The 19,495-nt window shown below is 38.4% G+C and overlaps 1 protein-coding gene across 11 annotated transcripts in view; it reads right to left on the bottom strand.

Annotated features, from left to right (window-relative positions):
• The window catches only part of arel1 (apoptosis resistant E3 ubiquitin protein ligase 1), a 129,530-nt gene that overhangs the window by 109,051 nt on the left and 984 nt on the right, over nucleotides 1–19,495 (bottom strand). For 5 of the 11 annotated variants that reach the window (XM_089120077.1, XM_089120076.1, XM_089120083.1 and 2 more), the window contains exons 2-5: nucleotides 19,126–19,199; nucleotides 18,574–18,823; nucleotides 2,738–2,906; nucleotides 1,388–1,608 (exon numbers count right to left, since the gene is read on the bottom strand). In XM_089120077.1, the coding sequence (XP_088976203.1) occupies nucleotides 1,388–1,608; nucleotides 2,738–2,906; nucleotides 18,574–18,721 (538 nt within the window). In that variant the 5' untranslated portion in view covers nucleotides 18,722–18,823; nucleotides 19,126–19,199. Of the gene's footprint in view, nucleotides 1–1,387; nucleotides 1,609–2,737; nucleotides 2,907–8,680; nucleotides 8,705–8,728; nucleotides 8,802–18,573; nucleotides 18,824–19,125; nucleotides 19,200–19,495 lie in introns of those variants that run through there. The other 6 variants (XM_089120080.1, XM_089120079.1, XM_089120082.1 and 3 more) reach the window with 4 other exon arrangements.

The following is a 19,495-nucleotide window of genomic DNA, read 5'->3' as shown; positions in this document are numbered from 1 at the left end:
AGAACCCCCTCTTTTCATCATATAACTCCTGTCCTTCAGCAGCTCCATTCGCTCCCGGTTCAATTCAGAATACAATTTAAAATCCTCCTGCATACTTTCAAAGCTATCCATAACCTTGCTCCTCCATATCTATCTGACCTCCTTCACATCACAACCTCCTTCCGCTCCCTCAGATCTTCCTCTTCCACCCACCTCACTGTACCCCCTGCTCGACTTGTCACCACCTGTTTAAAGCCAGACTCAAAACCCACCTGTTCCAGCTTGCTTATTTGTAAATACACTGTTCTTGTCCTTCTCCAACTGTTTTATACTCTTGTGGTCCCTGTTTTTATTCTGTAAAGCAACCTTGAGTGCTTAGAAGGGCGCTGTTAAATAAAATGTATTATTATTATTATTATTATTATTCATGACAGTTCACGTGCCGGCATCTCTGTTTCTTTTCTATCGTCTTCTATATTTACGTCTTATTTATTAAATCAAGGGCAAGGCAATTGGTTGATGAAACATTAATTAAAATAAGATACAATTGTACAATTACTTTAAAGAAAGGCTGTGCTTTCTGAAGTTTGTGAAACTTTTAAAGTCACTTTCACAGCGGTCTATAACGGAGAACTGTCATGTCCGTTACATTGTTTTTTTTTCCCCTCATAAATGCGATAACGAAAAATAAAATAAATAAAAATATTGTATGTTCTGTGGAGGCTGACTCTTCTTCCTCCTATTAACCTACTTTCAGGAAAGCTATCAGATCCTTTATCAATACACATGAAAAGCACCCGGGGGCATTATAGATCTGTTATGTTTAATCTATTAAGTTTTGTTATGTAGAAGTCTATGTATTTTTGAATTAAAGTGTGCTGTGAACTTTGTTGCCTTGAAACTCAAGCTGCCGTCATTCATTCACGTCCCGGTCCCTGACCGCCTTGCCTGCCAATATGGTGGTTTAAACAGACTAGGTCACGTAACGTCCGGAGCTCTATAGCCTACATTCCCAATAAGGAATGTAGGCTATGAATTGGGAATTGCGAATTTGTGGAAGCAAATATGTAAAGCGAAATAAAATACAACAGAATGAAGTGAACTCTGAAAGGTGAATGTGGAATTTTTATAGGAACTATTATAGAATTTTTAATAATGAAAATGTGTGTGAAATATTTTGAGTTGAAATATTCAGAGCTTAAATTCAACTTTGTTGAATTTAAGCTAAAAAAAAAATGTAAGCACTAAAAAAGCATTAAAATGCAAGCACTACATATTTTTTTTCAATTGTTATTCAACAAGGTTTTTAGTTTCAAAAATATAATTTGGCATTATTTTACTTCCATACCACTCCCTCTTTTCGTAGCTTGATGTAAATGTGAATAAATTCCAACAGTACGTCACATACCAAAAGACCACTTCTCATTCAGTCGCCTCTCAGCAAGGCTGTGCACCAGCTGAATCTCGTAGTCTTGATCTCTGCTTCCCTTAGATGCCTGGAGGACCCTCACGCCTGTGGACAGTTTAATGTAATCCTCGTAGTAATATCCCCACGCTGCAAGAGAGAGCTGAAGCTGGCTGTCAAACTGGGCTAGATCATCAAGGGTAGTGCAGCCCAGGGTCTTTAAACTGCCAAAATATAATGAAGGGGTGCCATTATATATTAGATAGGAAAGACAGGTGAATGGATGTTTGCAGAAGTTCCTGAAATTTATCAAACATGTCAGAGATGGCTTTAGGAAGGCTTGATGGTTGTTAATTTTTTTCCAACATGGAGGAAATTTGATCCTAAAAAGCCTGGTTTATGCTTTCTGTGTCCGCAAGAGTGTGAAAGTGTGTGCGGCAAAAATTACGTAATCGCAGTGTGGGCGGTTGTGTATGACTTGTATGAGAGTAGTAATTCAGCACTTACAAACTTTACAGAAAGACCCTAAGGAATCATACCAACTTGTGGACAAATGTTGTTGAAAATAGTCTCTTAATCTCACCAAGGTTGCATTTATCCGATCAAAAATACAGTAAAAAAAGTAATACTGTGAAATATATTTACGATTTAAATTAACTGGTATCTGTTGTAATATATTTTTTATGTAATTTATTCCTGTGATGACAAAGCTGAATTTTCAGCAGCCATTACTTCAGTCTTCAGTGCCACATGATCTTTCAGCATATGTTTTAGTTGCTTAAATTTTTATTATTATTATTTTTGAAATCATGATACACCGCCATTCAAAAGTTTGGGGTAAGTATGATTAAAAAAAGAGAGAGAAAAAAGAACATTTATTTAGTAAAAGCTAATTAAATTGCCAAAAAAGACAATAAAGACATTTGTGTAATTAATAAATATTACAAAAAATTATTTATAATAAATGCTGTTCTTTCGAACTTTTTATTTAACAAAGAAAGTCAGTTTCCACAAAAATAAGCAGCATAACTTTGTTTAACATTAATAATAAAAAGAAATGTTTCTTTAGCACCAAAACAATGAAGACTGGAGTAATGATACTAAAAATTCAGCTTTACCATCACAGGAATAAAATACATTTTAAACTATAATACAACAGAAAAAAGGGAAAATGGAAAAAAAATGGAGCCTTGGTGAAATTAAGAGACTACTTTCAAACACATTAAAAAACCTGATTAGCAATAGGAGCCTTGGTGAAATTAAGAGCCTACTTTCAAACACATTAAAAAACCTAAAAAATTTACCATTTACCATTAAAAAACCTGATTAGCAATAATGTGTTTGTGAACTCACGTGTGATAGTAGTGCTCCAGGCTCTGGGAACAAAGCCACTCCTGGAAGGCAAAGTCTCTGAGCAGCTGAACGTGGGCCTCAGTGATCTCCCTCCAGTGATGCTTTTCCTTTACTACTTCCTCCAGTCGAGACAGCACACATAAACTCAGCTCCTCCAGAGTCTGAACATCTATAACAAACATTCATAACGAACGGACACAAATAGAAGCAAGATGTGACCAGGCAGACAGTTAAACTGCTCTAACACTTGTGCTCGGTGGCACATAGGTGCGGGCTGAGCGATAAAGTCAGCACAAAGTCCAATTCAGTGCCCTCCACTAATATTGCTATCATTGGTAAATATGTGCAAACAGCTGTGAAAAAAATTTATTTGCTGTCTATCCTGTTGGTCTTTCATTCAAAATATTTACAAAAATATTTTTTTTTGTTTTTACTTATTTTTTTCCGATCATGTTCTTGCTCTGTCCATGTAATAAATGCAAGTTCTTTAATGAGCTTTTTTAGCGCATTTACTTAAGGTTATGTCATTCCTATTACTCAGGGGTGGCCAAAAATACTATCTAAAATTAATCAGAGCTACAGAAATCTTCCTATTTACAAGTAAAGCTATTGTGAGCCTATTTTCATCCTCAGTTACCTATATAGTACTCAAAATAAGTAAGTGGAAAATCAAACTAACATTCTGCCAAAAATCTCTATTTTTATTCCATGAGATAATTTATTTCAGGATGTATGAAATATTTTTAAATTAATTATACATTATGTATTTAATTTGACTTGACAACTTAATAAATAACTAGAATTGAAAACTGGCCGATCTCTTACACACAATTACAGGCCGATCTCAAATCTACCTTTTCTGTAAAAAATACTACAAAAGGCAGTATCTTCACAACTTCACAAGTTCCTTTTTAGAAAGAAATGGTATCTGCGAGGATTTTTAGTCAGGATTTAGACCATACCACAGTACTGAGACAGCTCTCCTTAGAGTTACAATTGATTTGCAATTATTATCCGATCGTGGTTGTATTTCTCAATAAGTGTTACTCGATCTTAGTGCTGTTTTTGATGCTATTGACCACAACATTCTTTTAAATAGACTCGAAAATGATGTTGGCATAGGTGGAATTGCATTAGCAAGGTTTAAATCATATCTGACCATTATCAGTTTGTAGCAGTAAATGAGTCTTATTGATCACAAGTTCAGTATGGTGTACTACAAGGCTCAGTACTAGGAGCTAGGACGATTGCTGTTCACTACATTCTTGAGACCATTTTGCGAGATGTAAACAACACTGGTCCAGAAGCATTTCCTGTTTTCCTCTGAGTTAAGTGCGTGCACCACAACTATAAAAAGCCATTATCAATGGAGCGCAGATATTATGAGTCACCATGGCAACAGCGCCAGACAAAAAGAGGTGTTGGGTGTGATTAATTACCAAGTAATCTAAATATTGTAATTTAATTAAAGGGATTACTCTCAATTCTTCTGTAATTTAAGAAAATAAAATATGATGCAATAACATTAAATAGGCTACTGCATAAACTATAGACCAATTCAAAATAAAACAATAGTGGATTTAACATACATTTTTAAAAGGTATATTTTTTATGTAACCTTCCCCCTCTACACACTTTGATCAATTCAAGAATAATTCATGCAATTGTATATTGTTAATTTGAAAGAATTAAAAGTGCAGTTTCTTGTTTCTCCTCCTTGTATTGTTCAAGTGGTTGAGGTTGATATAGGATTTAGCAATTAGTAATATATAGACCAATATTTTCTAGAGAAAAGGAGGGGTAGCCTAATTATTACATAAATCTAACTAGACTGTTGAAGATGCCATTTGTAGTTAATAATTCAGAACTATTTTAGAGTAACTTACTGTTGTAATATAGAGGTGAAACTGGAAGAATGTTATTCAACCTAAAGTAGGCTACTATTACTTTGATAATTTTTTACTTAAGTAAAAGTAAAAATACCAGCCTAAAAATCTACTCAAGTAAAAAGTAGTTAATCTAAAACATGAGTAAAAGTTGCTGAGTAACTTGTTTAACAGCGGGGGTGGGGTGGGGGACTCCCCCATGTAGGGTTGTAACAATACTCTGTCCAACCAATCACCATTCTGCAGTGAGTCTAGCTCCACCTTTTAGTACCCTTTCACTGTGCTAGGTATCCCAACGGAAGGGTACCCAAAAAGTGGTACGGTACAGTTCAGCTTTTTGGTACCATTCACAACTTTTTGACTCCCTACTCCCTGAACACGGTACATCAGTTGAAGTGGACTTTGCTGACAACAATCACTCATTTGGAATGCCCTGCAACGTCAAAGAAAGGCAACAACAGGGTCACGCAGATTATGATATAACTTTTTATTTACTTTTCCTTCTAATTTAAAATCATATAATAGGCCTATAGATACATTCATCACCCCAACCGTTCATAAATACTCTAGTTTGTATAATTATAACAATATTTATGAATACTCAATGCATACGTAAACTCAGAGCCGTTAGAATTTTAAATTTAAAATCTCTTCCAACGGCTCTGCTCTACGGTTAGTTCCGACCGGTGACGCGCGGTGCACAATGACAGCTGGTTGACTTAACATGGCGAAACACCCTGTGAAGTCCACTTCACAGTCCACTTACGGTCGAATGGAATGCACCTTTGGACAAGAGGTATGTCTATTCAGGATATTTGATTTGCCACAGGTTTGTCTTTTCAGCATACCTTTGCTAGGTTATACGATCAGGAAATTTTTTTGCACTGCATGTTCTGTCTGTGCTAGGGCATTTGTGCCAAGCGGCCATTAGCTCACCACGGATGCCAAGGGGCTTTCGCACTGGAGGAACCTTTTCATAGTTCCTTTAAAGTCCCTGTAAAGTCAAAATTAAGTATGTGTTCTTCTGAGTTTGTTACACCACAGAAAAATGTGTTATTAGCCACCCAGCCAAATTTGAATGATAAAAAAGCCGGCAAGTACATAAAATAAACTATCAAAATCTTGGAAAAATGAGCAGTTTTCTCTGCTCTCAAACGCTGGGGGCGTGTCCGCTGGCTGCGCTGAAACCATGCCCACTAGCGGGAAAGCTGTCGACGGTGATATTAGGATACTGCTTTCGGGACGGGAGGATGAACGCTGAGGCGGGAGATAGTCGTTTCGGCCCCGTTCACCAGTCAAGTCAAGTCAAGTCACATTTATTTATATAGCGCTTTTCACAATACAGATTGTATCAAAGCAGCTTCACACTGATAACATGAAAGTAGCACAACACAGGATCAACAACATTGCTAAACACTAAATAATCCCAACTGAGCAAGCTCAAAGCAAGCCAAAAGCAAGGCGACAGTGGCAAGGAACCAAAACTCCATCAGATTGGATGGAGAAAAAACCTTGGGAGAACCCAGGCTCAGTCAGGGGCCAGTTCTCCTCTGGCTTACATTCATATTGTTTAAATATAAATAGTAGTAACCAGTAACAGCGGATTATCAGTGAATCCCAGTTGTCTCTGAGGAAAGTTTATAAAACGATCCCATGTAAAATGATCACTAGGCTGGTGTTGGCGGTGATCCTCAGCTGTCCATCAAGGTTGGCTCTTCAAAAAAATTAATCGACCTCTTCTTGATGTGATCGTTTTTAGGAAATTTAAATAAAGACACCGATCTGTTTTGTACATGTGTCGAAGGCATAGCTAGCTAGCAAACTGTAAGCTGTAGTAACTAATAGTACTGACAGTAACTTGCGATTGAGCGGCGAATGCGAATAGTAGGGGTGTGTCCACGAGCTCAGGGGCTCCAGAGCGTCATCGAGCCCTGTTTTAGGGCTGCGTCATCGAGCCCGAGAAATAGACGCATCAAGTGTGATGCATCAAGGCTTGACTACTGCAATGCTCTATTTTTCGGCATTCCGGAAAAAATCCTAAATAGGCTGCAGTATGTCCAAAATTCTGCTACAAGGCTGCTTACCTTAAATTTTATAAATGTTATAAATATAAAATAAATAATATTTAATTAATATTAATAATTATTTATAAAATTTATAAAATATATATTTTATAAATCAGGTTGAACTCTAAAACAACAAGAAAATCAAAGCCATACATCTAAATTGGTTGTGTTCCAAATTTGAGGATGATATCTCAAAAAATTAGCTTTCGGTAAGAGTTTGTTTGGGTGCAAAAAAAGATTTTCCCCATTGGGTGCCAGCAAAACTCCACTTATAGGCCAAACCTAAAAAAAAAATGGCACCATCTGATAAAAAATAGTAAAAATTGAATGCCAACAGAATGAAAGCCTCTTAACAAAGTTTCATATTTTTATAGTTAAATGAACCTGGGATTAAAAAATGCAATTTTAATGGGTTTCAATGGGGACATTTTTGTCCAAAAGGCGCTGAGAGGGAGTATTTTGTGTATCTAGAGCAAAAAAGATTTTTTCAAAGGAAATGGGGTTGAAATAGTAAAATTCCAATAAAAATACACAGCTGTGCCAAAATTCATGCAGTTAGCATTAACAAAACAAAACAAGTTACACATAGCTACAAAGTGGACAAAAAGGTCCACTATTTTACTGGCAAGCATATGACATATTGCTCTTGCACTTAATTCTATTGGGATAATAACCTTTTTTTGACATGTGGCTATTCAGGCTTTAATTGCAACTCCTTCCCTGCTTTGTCGCCAGGTATAGCGATGAGTCACGATTTTCAAATATTCGATTAGTTAATTTTACTATCGACTATAATTTTATAGAATCGACTGACTATCGAATATCTTCCTGACAGTTTAACGAATTAACAATATTGCTACAAATTATTAAAACACCTGGCTGTTAGTAAAACACATTACATTTAGTTAATGCCAAAATAATTTATTTTAATTAAAAAAATAATTTACCTTATTAATATCAGTTCATTTAATTTTAACATTCATCTATATAAATATAATATTGTCTCAATATTTTAATATGTTTTATTCAAGGAATGATTAATAAAAAAAAAAGGTAGAAAAACTAAAACTAGCATGAAATAAATTTTAAAAGTAGAAATAAGAAAGCTGTAAAGTGATTTCTGGTTAAAACCATAGACTGTAAAAGGTCACACGCTCAGTCCACTCCTCTATGCATTGGATTCTGGGAAATAGTGCTTAGATTTTTTTTTTTCTTAGAGTCTAGTGCTGCTTTTTTTGTTATTATTCTATGTAATTTGCACTTTCTTAAATAGGAGAAGCTGTATTTTCAGTTTTATAGCTGATTGTCTTATTTGTTTACAAGTTACAGATGGAATCTGGAGATTATGTGGGGTAGGCCTACTTATTGTTTTCTGTTAACATCTTACTTTACACACTTCAGGCTGGCACAGCTAGCTCAGGGGAGAGACTGTATGACACTTGGATGGTCTAGCCTGTATTTTTGTTTTGCGTTTTGTAACGGTGTGTTACGTGGTTTTATTAAACTTTTAAATGTTCATATTGGGCGCCAGACAGTTTAAATAAACTGATAAAAAAAATGTATTTTCCGATCACGGAAAACACAGAAAATCCATCACAAGAGTCTAAATTATTAAGTCCATTCGTATAATTTTCACCAACAACACAAAAAAAATATTTAAATCATACAGTGTCCAGCAGTAAGTTCTCAAAAAGCAACAACAAAAAACAAACAAATAATGAATCAGTTCGTTACTCTGATTTACCGGCGCGGTTGCGCTCAGACCTCAGACAAAGTTCACAATGAGTCAAAAAACTACAACAAAAGTAATCCCAAAACAGTTCAAAATATAGTAAATATCTAATGGAAACGAAATTTGTTCAAACACAGTTAATGGAAGGCGGTAAGGAGTGTTAGTAATTGTTCTTCTGATGAAAGTGTGGGCGTTTGGTAATTGTAAGTTTTATTGAGACCAGTAGCCTCACCGGGAAGGCACGGGAAAGTTTCTTTACCTCTAGGATAGGCGTCTCAGGTCGTCGAAGTGAAAGAACAACACTCACAGGTCTTCAACTTCACTGTCAGAATCCTCTTTGGCTTTGGTTTCTTTCGGGTGACGTTCAGGTTTCAGCTCGCGCAGTTATCCCCATCTATTCCGTACATGCGCGTCCCTTCCCGTCTTTGCAGTGCAAGAATTCGGATCACCCTTCACAACACGCTGAAACAACGGCCTTGATTTCCTTCAACTTTCTCAGATGCTAATCCCAGCTTCCCGACCGGCCTTCCTCCTTCCGTTTCTCTACTTCCTCTTTTCTTTTCCTCCCAATCACCAAACCCCACGATTTTCGTTACTATACTTAGGTTTTTGTTTGTACGAATTTTAATAAATATTATCAAGTTGTGTAGATTTATTTTTTTGTGTCATTTAATGTAATTAAATATTATTTGACACTGTAGCATCGCTACATCCTCCCCCCATTTGAAAGTCAACCATTGGTTGTTCTACTCTTAGAATCCTAAGAATTCTTCCTCATCTGAAAAGTCCCGGAAGATTTCCAGAAGTTTTTGATTTTCCCGTCTTTCCACCTCTTCAGCCGTAGGATAACAAGGTTTCAGGTTACAAACATGTACAGGGCCGTACTGGGACTGAAATTCAGCCCGGGACTTTAAAATGGAGAGGCCTTCTACGCGAGTACCCTTGGTGCACGAGCAGAAGGATTTTTTGCAGTTATTTTAATTCTAATAGTGTTTTTATGGTATAAAGAGAATCAGATTATGCTGAAAACCTTCAAGAAACTTTAGGATGACACCTGCCTCCTCAGATTGTATAAGCAAGTCACCACTGCACTGAACACAACCAGGTCAGCAAAATCTAATCTCGAACACATAAGTCACAGTATACTGCTAACTACCAGCATATCATGTGCACAGTCAGTTGGAGTGATAAAATAGTTACAAATACTCATATACTCAAAAACTAGCTTAGCTTCCCCTATGATGGACCCTGCCTCTGCTTACTGATGTGCAGCTACATATGCATGAGAAGAACTTCAGTTATAAATATGACTAAGAATAAAACATTTTCTAATTCAATCTGTGCGTCAGTCAGGTTATTATCTAGTATGTGGAATTATTGGCATTTTAACCTTTATGTAAATATCTGATTGATTTATTTTCCTAATATGATTGCCTACCCAGCCCTGCACACTGCCCCTGTACCTGTCACTGTTTTTATACTGGTTCCATTCTTCTCCTCCTGCTCTTCTTTCTCTTGCTGCTCTCCTTCCTCCTGCTCCTCCTCCTTCTCTCCCTCATCATCAACATGACTGCAGGGTCATCCTCAACCTGTCCCTCTCCATCACTGACCTTAACAGCTAATATACATACAGAGATTACTTGCTTATAGAAGGATGTTGTCTGTGTGTGATGACACACTGCAAACTGCTCTTTATAATATATAATATATCTCTAAACATGTGAGGGTTACATGGCTATAACATGATAACAGCACATTTTTATTACATGGCTAATAAATCAATAATTTGGCACAATTATACATACAGCGAATATATGTATGTACAATTATACATACAGCTAATGTACATACAGAGATTACTTGCTTATAGAATGATGTTGTCTGTGTGATGACACACTGCAAACTGCTGTTTATATATATGTCTAAAATGTAAGGGACACATGGCTATAACATGATAACAGCACATTTTTATTTCATGGCTATCTACCAAATAAATCAATAATTTGACACACAATATTGATTTAAAAATGAGTTTACTGTTTTAAAAACTATTGTATTTCTTCCGCTAAAGAAAATAGTTCTGTCTATACGGTTAGAATCCTGCGTGTCCATGGCAACGCGCGGCCTGTTGTCAAGCAATAACAGACCGCATTCGTGGCACGAAACTAATACAATCGTTTTTATAGCAAATAAAACCGCCTCGCTCTACATTATCCCTTATATAATATGCCTATATTTAAATGCAAATATAAATAATTTCAGTGTATAAACGCATCACTAATTGTGCACCTGTCCTGCTGCTGGGTCCTCCGTCCTCATCTGTAACGTTACCTCCTGCCACAGCACCCTTTTCCCGGAAAAGGTCTGTTAATTTGGCGCATTTATTAGCTGCCTCTCGTGCCAACATTTTTTTTCTTTTTCATTCTTATTTTTTCGGCCCCACACATTTCTTTCTCTTCTTTCCTTCTTTTCAGCATTTTTAAATGTTCGTCTCTGTTGCAACTTGCATTCATACAAAACTCCAAACTCCTTTTTTCGGCGCCTTAAGTTTGAGCCAATCGGATGTCAGGAAAAACGAGGATCAGTCCAAGTTAGGAGGGGCCGCTCGTATCCCCCCTCAAGATTGAAGGTATTGGTTTGGCCTAGTCTGAAACACACACACACAGTTCCGCTGCAGCTGAGCGGCCGCCGTGCCGGTCGTTTATCATAAAACGTATCATCCAAAAAAAAAAATATATATATATCATTGACCACCGGCCGGTTCGGCCCGAAATGGACCGGCCGTTCGGGATTGTTCCCGGTATTCCCGATTCCCAAACCGCCCCTGAACATGTACATTCTTTACATCTTCGCCACTGCTTTCCAAGACAACTTGATAATTTATTGGGCCCAGCCGATGGACAATCCGGTAAGGACCTCTCCATTTCTTACCCAACTTAGCAGTGAATTGATGTGGGGGGCACTTGACTTGGGGAAATTCCTTACCCACACTTAGGAATCTGGTAAGTCACTTCTCTTCTCAGTTTCAGTCTTGAAACTGGTAAGTCACTTCTCTTCTGTTTTTATTATAGTTTCTTAATTGTCTGAGATGGGATTTTTTTGAACTAGCCTCTGCCTTTTTTTTTTGAAGTTGATGAAGTCGATCTACAGTTTCGTAAAGTGGAGTCTCGGGTAGAACAGGGATTGCTGACTGAAGAATTCGGTCCATAGCACTCTGGAGCTTTCTGCCTACTTGAAATTCGGCCGGTGTCAGTCCCGTAGTTTCCTGTACAGCAGTGTTCAACGCAAATCTGAACTCAGGAAGGTATGTATCCCACTTTTTATGATTATCCTCAACATTTGATGCAATCATACACTTCAAGGTACGATTAACACGCTCAGTCATGTTAGTTTGGGGATGGTAGGCTGTAGTAAGTTTTGGCATGACTTTCCATTGTGCACACAATTCCTGAAAAATGGACGAAACAAACTGGGAACCTCGATCGGACAGAATATACTCTGGAACTCCCCATCTTGTGAGAACTTCTGTTCTGAGGATACGGGTAATGGAGGAAGCAGTTACGGTTCTCATGGGGAAAATCTCAACCCACCGTGTATAGTAGTCTACAACAACCATTTTATATTCATGTTGTTGTGAACTGCGTGGGAACGGGCCCATAACGTCTACTCCCAGTAACTTCACAACAAGTCTGTTGTATTTTCCCTGGAGGTTTTTTGTTGTCACTTTTCAGGACTTGGCATTTCTCACAGCATTTTACAAAGTCTTTTACTTCGGACCACATCTTAGGCCAGAATGCAACATCATGAATCCTTTTGAAGGTCTTGAAGATACCCAAATGTCCACATAGGGGGTTCTCGTGATAAGCTTGTAAAGTTCTGGCTACTGGTCATGACGGAATCCCCTTCTGCTAAAGCACGGAATACCTTTTCAATCTCAGGGTCTTGGTGTTGTTCTGCCCTCACCATATCAGCAGAAAAAGGGAGATCCTCAGCTTTTTCTTTTGTAGAGAACAAATTGCACTCAACCACCAAAGCTATTCGAGAGACAGCATCTGGAACAACATTGAGCTTGCCTCTCCTGAACTCTACAATAAAATCACATTTCTGCAATCTTAAAGCCCACCTCAGAAGACGGCTAGTGGATTTACTAGAAGTCAGAACCCACTGCAAGGCAGAATGGTCGGTGACTACTGTGAATACCTTTGGTTCAAGATAGTACTGCCATTTTCTAAGGCCCATACCGCCGCAAGGCACTCCTTTTCGGTTGCAGAGTAGTTTACTTCAGCCTTGGTCAATGTCCTGCTGGCATATTATATAACTTGCTCAGAGTCTGCTCCTGTTTTCTGTGCCAGTACTGCTCCGAGACCAGTTTCACTTGCGTCTGTATATACAGTACAGTGAATGGAAGATCTGGTTTGGGGTGTCCTAAAACTGGGGAAGAAGTCAGATGTGATTTTAATTCCTCAAATGCATTCTGACACTCAAGAGACCAGATAAAAGGTTGTCCTTTTCTTTTCAAGTTATTCAAGGGTTCAGCAATTTTAGAGAAACCAGGAACAAACCTGTGGTACCATCCAGACATTCCTAAAAATCTTTGAACTTCCTTCAGGTTCTTAGGTACAGGATACTGCCGAATGGAGCGTACCTTCTCTGGATCTGCCAAAAGCCAAGCAAAAGCAAAAGACAATGTGCCCCAAAAATTTTATCTCTTCCAGACAGAACCTGCTTTTCTTCAGGTTGATGGTTAGTCCTGCTTGCTGGAGTTTGTCAAACACCATCTGAAGATCCAAAAAATGCTGTGCCACAGAGGAAGAATAAATGATTATATCATCTAAGTACACCAAGCAACACTGACCGTGTAAGTCTCCCAGAACCAACTCCATTAATCTCTGGAATGTGGCTGGTGCATTTTTAAGTTCAAAAGGCATCACATTAAAACGGTAGAGGCCCTTTGGAGTTATGAAGGCAGCCATGAACTTACTTTCAGGGGCTATCTCCACTTGCCAGTATCCACTATTTAAATTAATAGTGGAAAAAATGGTTGAATCAGAGAGGGATTCTAGAATCTCAGTGATGGACGGAAGAGGATAAGCACAATTTTCCGTGAGTGAATTGAGTTTTCTGTAATCCACACAGAATCTTTGTCCACCATCTTTTTTAGGTACCAGCACCACCGGGGATGACCACCCAGAATGTGAGGGCTCGATGATACCTGCAGACAACATCTCTTCAAGCTGTTCTTTCACTATGGTCTGTTTTACCGAAAACATACGGTATGGTTTTTGTTTTATAGGAATTTGGGCAGTTGTGTAGATGTGATGCTGTAAAACATTGGTTCTACCAACTTCATGCGTGCACACTCTGGAATTTGTTTGTAGTATATTGTACAGGTGCGGTTTTTCGGATGCTTGGTTCTACCAACTTCATGCGTGCACTCTCTGGAACTTGTTTGTAGTATGTTGTACAGGTGTGGTTTTTCGGATGCTTGTAGATTAGCAGAAAACGCAGCCTGATTTATATAGTCTTGAACATCAAGATGATCCACCTTCAACTGAAACCCTGGAGGAGGTATAGAACTTATAAAGCCAAGTTGATGTTTCTGTTTTCCGGTACCCTTGTGGTTCCTTACTTCCCATGTTCTCCACCCAGATATTGAGGCACTGCCAGGTTGGAATGGATATGTGATTGAAGGCATGTGTTTGAATCCATACACCTGGTCAGCAACATTTATTTGTTGTTGGCTATGGTAGATGAAATCAAGTCCCAACACAATTCCATAGGCTAGGGCCTTAGAAGGAAGTACAGCCACTGGTGAGTTTATCACATTCCCCTGAATTTCAATGTCTAAAACTGTCCAACCTAGGGGTGACTCCGCTTCTCCATTGGCAAGATACAAGGGACCACGGCACCAAGGCTTAAGATTTTCTTTTGAGCTATTCAATTCAGTCCAGAGATTCTCATGCATCAAGGTATTGCTAGCTCCTGTGTCCAGGATAGCCTTTCCATACCAATTCTTAATATGTATGGGCACGACCAGCTGTTGTGGAATGCCTTTTGGGTTCAAAGGGGAAGGTTGTTTCACAGTGGGCAAAGACTCCTTAGCCTGGAAAGTGTCAACCTTAAAAGACTGCTGGGATGATGTCACAGCTGATGCAGCAGAGTTACCAGGGTATCCACTGGATTTGGATCTAGCAGATTTTTGTCTGTTATACTGACTGCTCATTTGAGTAGAAGAATTACACTGAGGGCATGAGCCAGGAGAATGTATACCTCTACAATGTCAACACAATGGGGCTTTATCTTCTTGAGGCAGGTTAGAAGGCTGTGACCCTTTTTGTATGGGACCCGATCTCCTGGCATGAATGTTACGCTCAAACATCATTTGTAGTTCGTGGTCCTTTTCAATCTGATGACCCAGCCCCACAAGTTCATCCACATCCTCCACCCTTCCACGAAGTTGACTGGCAAGATGTGGTTTTATGTGTTTCAATATGAGCTTAACAACGTCCTTTTCAGTGAGATCTGGATTCCATCTGGAACAGAGAGCTCGGTAAGTATATGCAAAGTCTCTGACAGATTCATGTTCACCCTGTTTTTTAGTTCTGACCCGTTCCGCAAGTTTGTCTTCATAGTCTTCAGCTAAGAAAGCAGATAAAAAGGAAGTTTTGAACTCCGCCCAAGACGTTACTTTGGAACGTGTCGTTTCCCACCAATCTCGAGCGGTGCCATGAAGAACAGTGCGAAAAGTAGCAAGTAGATCAAAATCAGATAGTGGGTGCAAAGCAAGGAAATCTTGACACTTTGATAAGTACAATAGGGAGTCAGGATCATCCCCTAGCCTCCCATATGTAGGAAAGACTAATTTAATGTGATCAATTTTAGGAAGAGAGGTAAGAGCAGAAGTAGCACACCTGGTAAACACACCAGGATGTTCATTGTCCATAGTCCAGTCTCATTGTCCCTTTAAATTTAAAGTTCGGAGAAGTTCATCTATTGTCCATGTTCGGCCCCACGTTGGGCGCCACTCTGTAACGGTGTGTTACGTGGTTTTATTAAACTTTTAAATGTTCATATTGGGCGCCAGACAGTTTAAATAAACTGACAAAAAAATGTATTTTCCGATCACGGAAAACACAGAAAATCCATCACAATAGTCTAAATCATTAAGTCCATTATGTCCAGCAGTAAGTTCTCAAAAAGCAACAACAAAAATCAAACAAATAATGAATCAGTTTGTTACTCTGATTTATCGGCGCGGTTGCGCTCAGACTTAGAAAGTTCACAATGAGTCAAAAAACTACAACAAAAGTAATCCCAAAACAGTTCAAAATATAGTAAATATCTAATGGAAACGAAATTTGTTCAAACGCCGTTAATGGAAGGCGGTAAGGAGTGTTAGTAATTGTTCTTCTGATGAAAGTGTGGCCGTTTGGTAATTGTAAGTTTTATTGAGACCAGTAGCCTCACAGGGAAGGCACGGGAAAGCAAATGTTTCTTTACCTCAAGGATAGGTGTCTCAGGTCGTCGAAGTGAAAGAACAACACTCACAGGTCTTCAACTTCACTGTCAGAATCCTCTTTGGCTTTGGTTTCTTTCGGGTGACTTCAGGTTTCAGCTCGCGCAGTTATCCCCGTCTATGCGTCCCTTCCCGTCTTTGCAGTGCAAGAATTCGGATCATCCACATGAACAAAAATCCAACAGGGAATCTTCACAACACGCTGAAACAACGGCCTCGATTTCCTTCAAATTTCTCAGACGCTAATCCCAACTTCCCGACCGGCCTTCCTCCTTCCGTTTCTCTACTTCCTCTTTTCTTTTCCTCCCAATCACCAAACCCCACGTTTTTCGTTACTATACTTAGGTTTTTGTTTGTACGAATTTTAATAAATATTATCAAGTTGAGTAGATTTATTTTTTTGTGTCATTTAATGTGATTAAATATTATTTGACACTGTAGCATCGCTACAGTTTCCCTCCATTGTACCGAACTCATACCGAACTCATGTCTGAACCGAGGTATGAAGAGAACTGTGACTTCTGTGTAGCGTTCCACCCCTAGCGCCTACAGAGAGAAATGCACGCTTCCTACGAATTAGCCTACATAAGCAGAGAGTGGCCCATTTCTTTTCGATTTGAATTGTTTTGTTTAAAAGTACACATTTTAAGCTTTCTATATATTTTTAAGGTCTGTGAGTAGGGTTGGGTACTGAGACTCGGTACCAATAGGGAACCGGTTCTGACGTAAACGGTAGTAACGAGACCGAATTAGAATGATCATTTCGGTGCCTGATTTCGATACCTGAGTCTGTGGCATGAGGCGCACACACGCAGTCTCTCGCTGTCTCCCTCTCCCTCTCCGACGGGTGCGCACTATAAGGTTTATTGAAGGACTGTCTGATCTGTCTTGCACGCACGCTCTTGCTCGCTCGCTCTAGATTCCGGGAGATTTGAACTAATTTGCGATCATCCGGGAGCCGTTATGCGGGAGACTCCCCGAACGTCTGCTGATAGTGAGGAGATTGAACACACGTGAAATTTACACGTGAAATGTTTGGCTGCATTTCACATGTAAAATTACGCGTCAGAATAACGTTTGTCTATGGATATAGAAGAATCACCATTCGCGCCGCGTTGACGCTCACGTCGTCATATTATATTAGCGCCCGCATCATCTGCTCCTCAGAGTTCTCTGCCGAAAAACGAAGCTTGTCGGCAGCGCGAGATATTTAGCAGCGAACGCAGCATCTCGTTCCCTATTCAGAGAACACAAACGTTCTCTTTCATATACTTAAAGCTGTGTATAAGACGCAGTGGGAACGAAATATCAAACTGGCTAAGAGCTTAACTAGTAAATGACAAGATAACTTAGCCTACATGACTAGTTAAGTCAAGTCACATTTATTTATATAGCGCTTTTCACAATACAGATTGTATCAAAGCAGCTTCACAGTGATAACATGAAAGTAGTACAACACAGATCAATAATATTGCTAAACACTAAATAACCCCAATATTAACTACAGGTTTCCATATTTTGTCTAGTTAAAGCAGACAAAACATGGAAACCTGTAGCCATGTCGATATATTACCCTGGTAGTAATCTCTATTAATCTCCAGTATAATTACATTGTTTAATATAATATTGTTTTATTTGATATTATGTAAATATGAACTTTTATTTTATATTGGTTTATTTACCATATGTTACTTGTATTTATATTGTAAGTTAATATTGTGTCCAGTTTGGCCCTGTAAATAAAGGGGTATTATTTTTTTGACAAAGTGTGTGCGGTTTCGTTTTCTTAAGTACCGTTTCAAGAACCGTTTAGGCACCGGAACCGTTTAAAAAATACAGAGTAGGTACTGGTATCGGATAAAACCCAACCGATACCCAACCCTATCTGTGAGGCAATAATGGCCTATAGATTCGGTTCATTTATGAGAAAAGCCCCAGTTCACTTGCAATGAAATTGCATCGACACCTCAGTCTCCTGATTATATTGTCTGCTATATTTGCTTCTTATCTATTAAATCCAGGAAATTGGTTGATTAAACATTGATTAAAATTAAGATACCATTTATCCAAAACAAAGTTCACTTTAAAGAAAGGCTTTCTACAATGTAAAACTTAATTAAGTGGTCAAAATCATGTCTGACCCACTTCAAATGTATCCCGATATAATTTGTGAGATATTATTCAGATTGTATTCGTCTGAAACAAGAACGTGATATACACCAAGGATGACTTGAGTGTGAGTAAAACATGGGCTAATTTTCATTTTTGGTTGAACTATCCCTTTAAATCTCTTAATTGTAAAAGTAAATAAATAAATAAAAAGTTTAGACGTGCACAAGTCACTGTGTTACTGACATATGTGCTAGAAAACACTAAAAACATAATATGGCTTGATCTTAATCTGGAGGATCACTTAATGTTATCGTTATACATCATCATCGACCAGTCCTAAAATGTGGTAAAGCACTAAGGCATCATAGACATAATAACAATATGCATTTCTGTAATGCTGCTTTGAAACAATGTGTATAGTGTAATAAATTTGACTTGACTTGAAATATGACCAGGAAATAATATATAATCGCCCACATGCTCTCAAGAACAAAAAGGTTTTGTTTTTAAAGCATTTAACTAACCTTCAAACAAACACTTGTATTCGGATAGGCTGTGTCCCTGGAGCCATTCTTCAATCTGACTTTCCTTGCCTTTCTTCCAGCGCAACTCCCAGAACAAAACCCACAAGACTGAACAGAAGAAGAAGGTCAGCAAAAAGAGGCGGTCCATCAGACCATGTTCAGCCTCCGCTCAGACCTCTGTGAGCGCAGAGTCTGCCTTGACTTCTGCTGTCCTATCTGGTCCTGACCACCTCTCCCATGTCTTCTCCTACTGGGAAAAAGGACAGGATACATACAATTCAAGCTGTGTGAACGATATTTGAGTGAAATGTACATACATGCGCAGAGCATTCAGAAAGTATTGGAACCATTTGATTTTTTTCCTACATATTTTGTTATACAGCAAACTTCTGCTAAAATGCTTTAAATATTTTGTATTCACATCAATGTATAGGCCTACTCCATACGCCAAGAAGACAAAGCAAAAAAACTAATTTCTTATAACTTTGCAAATGTATTAAAAAAAAACACACATATATAAATAACACTCCTAAGTCTACTAAGTGGAAGCACCTTTGACAGCGATTAAAGCCTCAAGTCTTTTGTGGGTATGTGACAAGCTCTGCACATCTGGATTTAGGGATTTTCTGTGGAACACAAAAAAATAACATTTTGAAGAACGTTGGGAACCAAACAACATTGGAGTCCATTGACAATTGTATGGACAAAAAAACCCCAGACATTTCTCCTAACATCATCTTAGAGTTTTGGAACAATATGAGGGTGAGTAAATGATGAAATTTGGGTGAACCATCACTTTAAAGATATTTCTGTATTTTGCTATGTTCCGTTTTTCTTCAGATTGGTGAAGTGTTGCAATGATGGTTGCCCTTCTGAAAGTTTATCCCATCTCCACATATGACCATATTGTTCTCAGTAACTT

Source organism: Pimephales promelas, chromosome 15, assembly GCF_988280905.1.
Source record: "Pimephales promelas chromosome 15, fPimPro1.hap1.1, whole genome shotgun sequence".
Taxonomy (NCBI): Eukaryota; Metazoa; Chordata; class Actinopteri; order Cypriniformes; family Leuciscidae; genus Pimephales; species Pimephales promelas.
This window is presented reverse-complemented; position numbering and strand designations above follow the sequence as displayed.